General features: G+C 32.0%; 1 protein-coding gene across 1 annotated transcript in view; it reads right to left on the bottom strand.

Moving 5' to 3' along the window:
- LOC140668404 (uncharacterized) overlaps positions 1-13,171 on the bottom strand; it is a 47,485-nt gene that overhangs the window by 23,746 nt on the left and 10,568 nt on the right. The window contains exon 2 of the mRNA XM_072897389.1: positions 9,133-9,198. Coding sequence (XP_072753490.1) covers positions 9,133-9,198 — 66 coding nt within the window. The remainder of the gene's footprint in view (positions 1-9,132; positions 9,199-13,171) is intronic.

Here is a 13,171-nt window from a genome sequence, read left to right as displayed (position 1 = left end):
TTCATCAAAAAAGACCGTCGAGACACAAAGTTCGAATCTACGGGGCAATAAATTTACAACCTCAGAAAGCAAAGCGTAAAACTTGTTTCGTTTCTGTCGCAGATATCTATAAGGATATATCATCGTTCTATTCTTTGATCTCTAAAATCTTGAATCAGGCAGCAGACCCTACGTTAGAAATTTTCATTATGGAAATATAACGTATATTCGTTATAACCGTTTAATGAACTGAGTCCCGAAGAGGATTTATTATCTCTACAAATTATGGCTGAATTCTAAGAAAAAAAAAAAACTAAAAACGTAATTGTTTTATCTTAATGATTTACACTTGTGATTCTTTATATCGCGTGTAATATGTAACGCGTGAAAACTAGGCTGATCCGCTGCGTGCATTTATCGTCGTTTTAAACAGTCATAATCGCATATAGATACAGTAGCGATAAAATCATTAGTCACTGAACTTAAGCATTGAATGTTACAAGGATAAAATCGACAAAGGTCGTTTCGCTCATTAAAGTATTTACGATTGTACTACAATTGTTGCGTGTCATCTAACGAATAATCATCTCATAAATTATATTTGAGCGATGTTTCAGTGTAGATAAAATATTTCATTCGTACGTTATATGCACGTGCTGATCAATATTTATAAATACACAATCTAAACTAAGCAATCTTTCAAAAACAAACAATGCCGTAAATAGTGAACAGATACATGTTTAGATCAGATATTTATTCTTTTAATTGAACAAAAAGTACGTTTTACACAAACACTCAAATAACTTTAATAGTGCTAATAACAAGCGCTCTTACTAATTTTACATCCCAAATTTGATAATATTGTACATGATTCTGAGCAGCTAGAGGAGCGAAAACATTGCAATATAAAAAATGATTTTATATAAAAATAATCAAAAAAAATTTGCAAATATAATTTTTATAAAATATTATAAATAAATCGCACTATTTTATATATATGTATGTAATTTTAAATTATCCATACTTTCCAAACTAATTTTTTTTATGTAAACTAAAGACATGGTACTTCTAAAAGATATCACGTGTTTTAATGCCGTATAATGTAATGTAGACACACATATGTATAATAAAATGATTGATATCATTCGGCTCAGCTGTACGTTATAACGAGAACCAATAAAATTCAAGGTCGTTTAACTCATTAAAGTATTTATGATATTGCAATTGCTATGGGATATCGGTCACAATTATCACCTATTTAACTTCACGCCGGACGATTTGTCTTCAACATAGCACAGTGTTTTACAGCTCGGTCCAGTCACTCCGATAGAAGAAAAGGGAAGACGGGGGAGAACATAAGAGCTCATAAATGCGAATTTAAGAGACGCAATAAAAACACATTGAAATCGAGAGTGAACGAGTGGAAGCACGTGCTTGAACGATTGCGGGATTTTGTTCATTATATCACTATTCATTTGCGGTGCGTTTATGAAAAATTTGTGATCTAACCAATGTATTATTGAATTATCAAAGTAACGAAATTTCTATCTTGGATGTTACCTAAACTACTAATTTCTGTAACGTTGTATGTTCTGTATAATGTAACCATATATCTTTTTTAGATTAACATGTCGGATCGTAAAACTAATCTGTTGCTTTTTCGGCTTTATTTTATATTATATTCATTTTCAAAGGGTGATGCTTAAGATTTGTGCTTGATTTATTCTGTACTAATTAAAGTTCTGCCATCAACAGACACAATGCCTTTGGACCCAATGTATCTTCGGTCTTTCCTTACGTACTAAGATTATATAAAAAAAAAAAAAAAAAATAAAAAAAAATTATATTCTCAAAGGTCTGTTTGCTCTTCTGAGATTATGTTTCTCCTTGAATTCGTCACGATACAATTTTTTTCCTTGTCTGTAAATGCCGAAATGATCCAAGGTACAAGAAAGGTTCTAACGAAAGGTCAAAGCTCTCATAAACGGTTTATTGGCGCCTGCAAAAACACTCTTGAGTAGACAGACTTCTGTGATGTACCTGAATCGTTTTTAACATTTCCAAAATTAATTTACTTAAATTTATCGACAAAAATATATTTGTGTTTGATGTTTTATTCTATATACATATGTATATGTACATTTTTTATTATCTTTTTTCTTGTAAGCTACTTTTATATATAATTTATTTTATCTATAATTTATAAATGTTTGAGACAAAAAGAATGAAAAATGCATATTTAGATTATAATAACATTGTATCTGTAGCCTTTACTTCATTATATCTAATCGGAATAGATGAAGAACAACAATAGCCGCTATCAACGTTAATCAATCTTCATAAATTTTCTAAAAAAACTTGACAAAAATTTATACAATTCACTTCTCATTAAAATTAATTTCTTGCAATATACACGACATATTATACACACACATTTAATTAAATTATTAATTATGAATCGTGTACATATCTTAATCTTAAAGATTTAATAAATAAAAAAAATAAAATAAAATAAAATTTCTTTAAAATTTAAAATATTGTCAAATCACGGAATAAATTATTTTGCATTAAAACTGCAGTCTACGTAGAAAGTGCAAATTCCAAGCAAACCGACTGGCAACACTGCCTTCCTCGCAGAGACGCAGTATCGACCGCGGTTCCCAGAGGTCGAACCGTCTCAACCTCCGAGTTTCTCGTTCCTTCTGTAGTTTAAGCAGCCTCCAGGATTCACGACCTCTTCACCCTTTCGCAGCTCGAGCAAGTAACGCGATAAGCGAAACGCCACGGGATATAAAATCGAGACAAATGTACTTCAAATTATATCAATGTTTCGTAAAACACAACGAATATATACAATAAATATTAATGAACGATTAAATATTAAAATGATATTAAACAGTTTGTAAAATTTCTGTGCAAAATTCAAATAAAAAATTAACCGAATCAATATATTAGAACAACTAAAGTAAAATATTGCGAAAAAATCTGAAATCTCTACACACACAAATAGTTTTATATATACATAGTGTAATGTCATAAAAAAATGATGTATGTTATGTTCTCATTCAAGTATCTAAATAAAACTAATTCGACACGATGTAAGATATAATCCATTACAAGTTGTCTTTACTATTATTTTTCTTCATCATCGAACATACTTAGTTAGAATAAATCGGAAGAAATCATTAATAATCGAGAGTTACACGCGCGAAACGATATAATTTGTCGGCAGCGAATCGTTTCGTTTGATATATTTTAGATGAAATCGGATTTAAAACAAAGCCCTAAAAGAGCATGTCATGATTTAAAGGGCTTTGCATGCAACCGACCGGAATGAAAAGGATGCTGGGATCTCGGTAGAGTGCATTCTGTTATGGAGGCTGAGGTAAAGAGGAAAAAAAGGAAGAGGGTGGAGAGGACGAAGGGAAGAGAAAGGCGGAGGGCAAGATGCAGGCGAAAGAAGTGAGGTATCTAATGGATGTGAATATATCGCCGTAATAAATTTTGCAAAAAGCCGACGGAGAGAGGGAGGGAGGGAGGGAGGAAAGAAGATACGGTAAAGGTTCTCTCGCTTGCTTGGTCCACTCTTGGCTGCAGAGCTTATTTCTTGCGAAACGCGAAGGAGGAAGGAGAGAAAAGCCGAAGGAAAGCCCTCATCTGACTATATCAGGACATCACGTTTCCGGTACGTGCCTCGGCGGCCATCTTTTCCTCTCTCGTCCAATCGGAAACTGCCGAGAGATGGTGGGGCAAAAACTACCCTTAGGGCGAAGCGACTCCACCCCGTCGAGCTCCTTTCGAACGGATCAATATCGAAGCCATTCCCTAACAACAGCTATCCATACTCTAGAGCTAGGAGCTGGGAAAAACTAGAAATTACAATGAGAAAACAGTCTTAAATTCACGAAGAAAACTATACCTAACGTTTACGCAATTCGAATTTTTTTTTAGTTCACAGAATGTTAATTAAATTTTATAAACGTTTATATTAAATTAAATAAATACATATATATATATATATATATATATATATATATATATATATATATGTATTTAATATTTTAAGAAACTCATTTGAATTTTAGGAACTAAAATTTTCTGCGTGTTTATTCAATTAATATTAAATGTAAAAGTGCCTTCAATATTATGTATAATAAAAAGAAGAACGTGTAATTTGCATAAATAAGAATAATCATCACGAGTAAATTTTTAAATAAAAAATAATGCATATTCTCTTTCCTCAACTGATATTTTTACTATGAAATGATATTCAAACATCAATCTCTACTGCATGTAATCTATTGTGTTAATTGATACGAAAATATATAGCCGCTATAGAATTTCAAAAGGTCAATATAACGACAAAATATGAAGTGATGAAAGCATGGAGGCGTGAGATGCATGAAATCCCATCAGGGTAAGAAACTATAGCAGAAGAAGAGACAAGATATATATAGAGAGAGACAGATAGGTTACTTTAATATTAAATGCTACTGTAATGAAAACTTTGTTCGTTAAGAACTATCTTAATGCGCCGCACCATCTTGTCATCGAATAAATGTTCCAAGTTAAACTACTATTTACTACATTATACAACATATTACGATAGTTTCTACCTAGGGAATAATCCATTTCGGAGAATATACATAATCACATTATCAATGATTATAAATATATATACGATGAGACAATCTCGCGAGAGCTCTATGAGAGAGATGCAAAAAGATGCACTTTCTATATAGTACAAAATTTAAATAAAAGACATATTTTTCTTTCTGAAATAAACTGTTAATATCAATTTTATAATAAATATTCTATACTCAATTATTAATAAGTTTTTTCTTTTAAGTGCTTAAAAAAAAATCTGTTAATGCTGAATAAAAATTTATAGACCATGAATTGTTTCTAATACGCACACGTATTATATCTATAAATTTTTTTGGAATTTCGTGTGAATACATATATTATAAAACAATGCGTTAAGATTTCATTGGAGTCGTTTCTTTCCCGAAACAATTCTTGCTGCGTCTATACGGAAGTGACGTGTACATTCGGTGCAATGTGTATAAACGTGAGCTGAAAACTGGGAGTTTCTAAATTGTTACGTCGACGTGAGACTACCGTTGGAGAATTTACGAAACACCATATATGCGGACACTTGGTTATTCCAAGTTTAACGACTACTTGGTCTTGATCGTTAATGCGTAGAAAAAACGTCCGCTTCGGTAGCGTTTTGAAATTATAACACATAAACGATGCAGAAAAGTTTTTTCACTTCTTCTAGCAAAATTAACTCTTTCCGTTTATTGCTATTAATTTTATATATACATCCTTTTCGTAAAATGACAATATGTATATTCAAATAATCAAAACTTGATATTTTTTAATGTAAAATATATAAATACATAATAAAGATGCAGCTTCCATTATAGCTATAAATAAATGTTTGAAAAATCTATGAATCAAAATATAGAAAAAAGTAAAATTTGCGTAGCTATCAGTAACTGTAAATTTAATTTTTTTTAAATTTCTAGAGCTACTGCGGGGAGAGAATATTCGAAGAAAAATAATAAGAATATCTAATATATGTATATAAATTACAAAAAACGGAACGATCGCCGATAAAACGCAATATACCGCGTCGATCGACAGGACGTGCGGCGAGTAAGAAGGATGAAGAGAAAACCGAAGGAAAGGCCGCTAACTACGACGAGCGGCCGCTCTTTGATTATCCGCTGGTTGGTATAATAACAAGTTCATGAAGATGTTGATGCGCATGCGCACACGTTACCGCCTCTCCCTGTCTGTGTCGTGATCTTCGAGAATGACGCACACTGACACGCGCGCGCGTTGGAATAATATACTCCATTTACATACTTATAGGGTTCCGCACAATCATGGGTCGAAGGAAAACCCTTTTAGCGTCGTGGGACGCTCCTCAGCCATATTCATTAGATTCGCCCTTTCTTCGCTTCCTTTGCTCCATCAAGTCACCCTCTTTGTTTTCAGGGTCTCCCTTTCGTTCTTTGTTAAGGAATCTTCTTCGTCTCTCGATCTCCTCCTGCAGATATCCTCTCTATCTCTCTCATCTTCGCCTGAATTTTCGTTTTTTATTTTTTTTTTCCCTTTTCGCGCGCATCCTTTTTACAACTGTCTCTCAATCCTCGTACGATCTTCCTTCTCAAGCATCTTCTCATCCTAGGGCGTTTTTTATCCTTTTATCTGTGGTACTGTTTTCTCTTCGAGCGACGTCTTCTCTATAAGCGATCACTACTGATAGGTAGGTAGATAGGATTCTCGAAAGTTAGTCCCGAAGACGTCTTATTTGAAACAATGTTCTCTCTACGTCCCGGTCGTAAATCCTCATTTCGAATCCTGAAACTAATATAAAACCCCCCTACGTCGAACACCCACTCTTTCAGCGAACCGTGTCATCCTTTTTCGCAATTTTTTTTTTCTTTTGCAGACTCCACCTCCGAGCAGGTATCCATTTCTTTGTTCATTTTAAGCGTATCTGATATAATCTTGTAAACGTAGGGGGGTTTTTTCTTCTTACAATTGATATTACAACACAAATTGTAACACATTCATAATATCCAATTTATTCTGTATCTTTGAAAAAATACCCTCCGCTTGAGACCGAGATATTATCGTTTCCCCCGAGTTTGGATGACATTTTTCAAGAATATCTTGCATGATTGTAACAGTAGTTAAAGTTTTCCATCTGAGCCGATGTTCACCATGATAGCTCCGGCGCGCATTACGTCACATAGAGGCATCTTTAATTGATCGTCCAAGCACGTTGGTACCTAAATTTCCTCTTTTCACCGATGCTCGACAGGTGACCGATGGTGACGGTGAGCGAGCGACAAAACACGCCGGCGTTTAGGTTACATCACGATCTTTCCCGGCGATAAATCAAAGAGCCCGAAGGTGCACGACACGCGCACGCGAGTCGTAATATTTAAGTTAATAGCTCGGTATAATAAAGTTAATGGCTTCATGATAGCTATTCGCGAGGGACAAGCAGAACCGACTGCCGCGTTCGCGAGTGTCGACGAGCCGCGCGTAGTTTCATAATGAATACACTTTAAGCTATTTTCTCTCTTCTGGATGTGCGAACGTGCAGAGCAACGAGTCTGAGCCGACGGCTCCGAGAATTGGTTTGCATGTCGGCTCGCATGATAGTCCGGACCACTTTCAATGCCGCTTCGCCCATTCTCGTGCGTGTGAAAGAACGCCGCTGGAGAGACTTACCTTTATCACCTTATAAAACGAGAATCTCACGCGGGCGTAAATAATGGCTCAACGGTCTCCAAGAGAAGATACAACACACGTTGAATCTACGCGGTATCTACGCGGTATCTACGCGTGTGTCGTGGAACGAAATTGCACTTCACGCAGTATTTTCAATCGCGGCCGATGAGAAGATCCTTTTAATGTCTCGAAGAGATAAAGGGTGTATCGCGAAAGGATGATCGAATTTTTCGAGAAGACATTTCTCTCAGCTTGTTCGATTAATCTCGTTTAATAAGTAATTCTATTGCCAGAGATCAACGTGATTAGAAATCATTGACGCAGTCGCATTCCTGAATTATATCTAAGATATTAGAAAAATATTTTGAACTTGAGAAAAATATTTTCTCTTTGTATGCTGTTCAATATTTTTCTCGTTATTTTACAAGTTGCCGATTATATCAAGTATTTAGGAATTCTTTTGCTCCGTGAATTAAAGATCATGTAAATAGAATAAAAGTTTTCATTGTTTAAGAAGATTATTAAAAAATTAAAGCATCCATTTACTTTCTGTAGTAAAATTGAAAAGTCATTCTATTGTTATTAACTTCATTTAAAATAAAAATTTATTTATAACTATGTATCATTATATTTTTTTTTGGTAATATCAAAAATATATGCAGCTTTTATTTAAAAAAATATTATTAAACCCCTGTAATATAATAACGTAATTCGATGCGTCATATCTTTGCTGTTCAGATTAATTTAATGATTCTAGTACTAAGGGGGAGATATGACTAGCTATAAATAATCCGCATCCGTTTATCAGAATAATTTCGAGATTGGTTCAAAAATATTATGACGTTTTTACACATCGTATAATATTTCGTATATAAATATATCACTTTTCTTACTTGTTTTAAATACGAGAATTTTTTCAATTGTTATTGTTTCTTAGGAATTTTAATTTTCAACATTAAATAATTTTTTCACCTCGTATAAAAACATTCAAATATATTATTTTTTCACTTCAAATAAAAATATACAATTTACTAAAATTAAGAACACTTAAATAAAATTTATATTTAATTTTTTACTTTTGTCGAAAAACTTCATATAACTACTTTTTTAATTACTCACAAAAACTATTAAAGTTTTGTTATTTTTATTAAAGAAAAAGCATTAAAATTCAACAAAATATATCGCTTGTTCTATGTAAATGTGTTTATTATCAAATACTCTAATAAAATTTAATGAAAATACAATATATTTTTTAATTTAGATTTAATTTGAATTTTAATTAGCCTCAACAACAATAACAGTTCTCAATAATTTTCTTTTATCTGTATGTATCTTTTTATTAATATAATTTATGATAAAAAATAATCATCCTATCGTATATTGTGCAATATATTTTTGCAACTAAAAAATAGTTGCACTTCTTATTCTATATAAAATGTATGTACAAATATTTATACTTATATAAATGCGGATATAAAAATTATTTCAAGCTGTGAATAGTATTATAAAAAACAATATTAACTTACATTAGAAGCCATGTATCTTTATACATATAACAAGATATAAAAAAGATACAAGATGTGTACTCTCACAAATTATGTTACATCATAATTATACGTTACATAATAACGTCATAGAAGTGATTAGAGTTAAATAACAAAAAAGTACAATGATTGAATTATTTAAATGATAATCCAGTGAGTAGGTATTAATTAATTATTAATACCTTAATATCATTTATTAGATAATGCATATATTTTTGTCTTGTTAAAAAATTTTGTAAATTGTTTTGCATAAATAGCAGATGGAATTAACTCCTTTTTAACCTTTCATTTTCTTATACGTTTAAATTGGAAATTTAAAAAAATGTATCATTTATAAAATACATATTTTTACCTTTAATAAGCTGCAAGTTGGGTGGTGAACCAATGACCACAATTCTTTTTCGCCACATGAGGAATCCTGTAATAAAATAATATATTAATATATGTGTATATATGTTTGAATGTTCTCTAACAGGCAATAGATTCACATTCAATAGTACACATCTTTTAGGTTTTATACACATTAATAAAAATTACGCTTAATAAAAGTATTTAATCAAAAGGAACAAAATAAAAACCTTAGTATAAATAATTAATAACTTGAAACATTACGATTACTTATTACGATTATTTGTGTAATATTATTTTTAAAAAAGTATTAAACTTATTAAAAAGATTATAATCTGTTAATTTAGAAAAAATTTATATTGAAGATATATTAAATTTTGTTAAATACAAAGGATTATCGTATTCTTCTACAATTGTACATAATCTTACAAACTTATCTATTAAAAAAGAAGAATCTTAATTCAATTTGATAAATTGTATTTTTCTTGCTTGTAATGAAATTTATGATTTTAGAGTCTTTAAATTTTTTCGATGGAAAATCAATGAATTAAGATCAAAAATTTTCGATTCATAACATCTTGATAAATAAAACAATATTATAGCGTACTGTTCTTGTAGCACTGATTAAAAACTAAATAAAAATATTAATTAATTTTGATATTAATGAAAAACTCTATTAATGCTTTAATGTGGAGATGTAAATCACCTGATTATTGATAATTGTTGATAAAATAACAAAACGACGAAAAACCCGTCGGAATGTGGCGGCGTCGGCAAACATGTCAGATTACGAAAAAGTTTTTCCTTTATACAAATTCACACACAATTCACATTATTATCGATTGATCGTGCAAATATCCGTCAGCATGCCGTGCTGTCGAAATGAAAACTAAAAACAGTTTCTCAGGACGCATTGGCATAAGGCATATAAATGAAAGGAATCAACGCAAAGCAGCTGCGACGAGTCCTTGAATCTCTATTCGTTTCGGCAAATGTGGGATATTAGAAAAAAATTGGAGTATTGGCGGAAGAAAACCCTTTGTAAAGGGGAAAAAAATTCTTAAGTGATTTATAGCGATTCCTCAATTGTCTATTTGACCTTCGGCATGAGGAGTTGAAATTCTCATTATAGAATAGCCTTTGAAATATATTTTAGCTAATGTTATGTCTAACAAGCAAATAACTATATGTTTTAGAAAACCTTTAATATAATGTTAATACGTTATATACACATATAAATATAATTAGTAATTATTGTAAATATTTAAGTAACATTTATATCATTTGAATCATTTAAAACTCCAACTGTATATAAAGATTACATTTGATTTGAAACCTTGCAGTTATTATACTTGAATGAAAATGTTATACTTTGTGCAATTATATAATAAACATTAAATATCTCCCAAATTAAAGAAGTAAAATTAACTTACATTTTTCGAAAAGCATTAAGTCGGATAGATATAAAACAATTTTTTATTTTATATATTGTATGATTATATCTTATATATGTAATCATACGATAAACATACAATAATAATAATATACAATAAGAATATTATACACAATACTGTACATTTGTTACATAAATTATTTTAATAATCTCAACAAATTTAGAGATTAAAATTGTTTATTTATATTATTTATATTATTATATTATATTTATATAAATGTTTATTTATTTATATTTATATAAAAAAAATCTATATATATTTTTTATGAACTCAGGCATAAATGTAGTGCAAATTGTATTAATTTCGTACATTATGTATTGTGTTATTGCTATTAATAATGAATAAATAATGAAAGTGTTAAAATATGTTACATTAAGGCATCTGCGCCGCCATTTCAACGCCATCCGACGGACGGCACGCGCTGCTTGCTATTGTATAAGTTAATATTCATTTGTGTTTCTAATTGAAATATATCATAATACTTGCAGTAAAATATTTTTATGACAATTAATTACGAAAAACTATAAGCAATGTTACGTATTGCTTACGTGAACGTTTATTCATTTTGCTCCGACGGTTGTATAACCGAGATGTGTGTAACCAAACATAAGCCCAGTTGTTAACTAAAATCTGATATTAATAGATCCCTATTAGTATAATTCGTAATCGTTAATTGTAAATAGATATATATTTGTGTGTGTATTTAAATTTATATAAATTTTGTAAGTCTTTTTCGTCAAATTTTTATTCCAAGTATGAATTTTTATGATATAATGATCTCTCGATTCTTGCTGTTATTTTAATACAGCTTATAAAGCATTATAATGCATATTAAAAGCAATAAGGAAACGAATACCAAAGATCTTTCATTTTCGAGAAAACAAATCTCACTACAACCTCGATATCATACATCCATGATTTTCATAATAGAGACTGTGTTTAATAAGATGTTTCTCTGCTATATGCCTGATTGGTCAAACAATTCTAGTTACTCCAGCCAATGTTTCCCCTCGATATCCACTCATCGCAAAAGGCAATCATCCTTTCGTGTGACGTTATAAATCGAAAGCCATAATACCATCATGACAGTAGATGGCGACTGGCGCACGTTACTTTTATGTCAACCTTCCACTTTATTCTAGTTATTGGCGCCAGATCCACACGATTGAGAGATTTACAGATTAGTTTGTGTAATAATGGTAGATGTAAGATGAATCGAATGACAACAGACGTTTTGCAGAAAATATAATGCAATCAAGAAAGATGGTAAAGTGAAAATAATCTATAGGTAGATGATTTCTGATTATTATTTTTATTATTTATTTCACATTTCATAAACTTTTATTCTTTTCTCGTCACTCTATACGTATCGCATTATTTGAACTATATATTCACTTATCGTTTATTTTTCGTATTAATAATAAAATTTAAAAAATTCTAACTTTATATATGTTAAACACAAGAGCACTTGACTTACATATAAAAAAAATGTGAGCTTGTGGTATTCTTGCCCACTACTAGCAATCAACTACCAATCCGTTGATTCGACGCTGAAAATGCAGGTAGACGCAAACCGGGAAAAGAAAAGAACGATGGTCGGATAGGAGGGAGCGAAAAAGGGTGGTCCTTCGTGTTCACGGAGGGCAGGCCGAAGGAAAAGACCGCTTGCTCGTTTACCGCCTGCCAGGACGAAAGGGCGAAGGTAAAAGTAATCGCTAGCATGCGAAGCACGCCCCAAGCCTTCGTACACATTCTCGGTTCGTAATATACGACTTCCGTACGTTGATGGAATATTCGAAAAATCCGAGAACCTCGCCGGAGCGATAGGAGTATGGAAACAGCTGACGAGGATATATAAGAGACGTGTGTAATCGTGCGTATCGACGCATGTTTTCGCGCAACTCGCGAAATTGGGTTTACCGCCTTACAATTCCCGCAATTTTGCCACGCGATATAAATATATAATTTCTCCTTAAATATAACATATGTATATATGTTTATATGTATACATACACCTTTATTCGTTAATTAACGTTTCAAAAGGTTGTAATGAAAGCACTAACGCTAAAATAACGTTGAGATATGGAAGAGTGACGGGTCCGCATTATTTTCTTATCCGACACTCGTAAATTCGAAGAGCAATTAGCAATTACCGGCTTAAGTGTCGGAACACTTACGAAATATACAGATAGACTCCAATTTGATAAGCAGAGGAAAGCGTGCCTTATCTAAAAGACGATTGACATATTTCAGCGCAACACTCATTCGTTTTGTGAACGCGTCGCGTTGTCGCGTGATCGCCTACCTATAAGTATCGTGCGCCGACGGAAATATTCTTTGTAATATACGATGCTGCCAGCTCGTACCGTGTCACTCCGCTCGTACGGTTCCTATGTGCTGATGTACAAGTGCTTCTCATCGAAAGGAATGCGAAGTCATTTCTTAGCCGGACCGTCCAGCTTCACGAAACGTGTCCACAGTTAAGCAGGATGTAGATAATCTGAAAGTTTTACCGCCCGTTGCCGAAGAAAAAGGACGAGCGGCTTCCAGCAAACGCAAATGACATCCCGATGGTGGCCATTTTTTAAA

Source organism: Anoplolepis gracilipes, chromosome 8 (genome assembly GCF_047496725.1).
Source record: "Anoplolepis gracilipes chromosome 8, ASM4749672v1, whole genome shotgun sequence".
NCBI lineage: Eukaryota > Metazoa > Arthropoda > Insecta > Hymenoptera > Formicidae > Anoplolepis > Anoplolepis gracilipes.
Note: the sequence above shows the minus strand (reverse complement) of the source record. Positions and strands in the feature narration are given on the sequence as shown.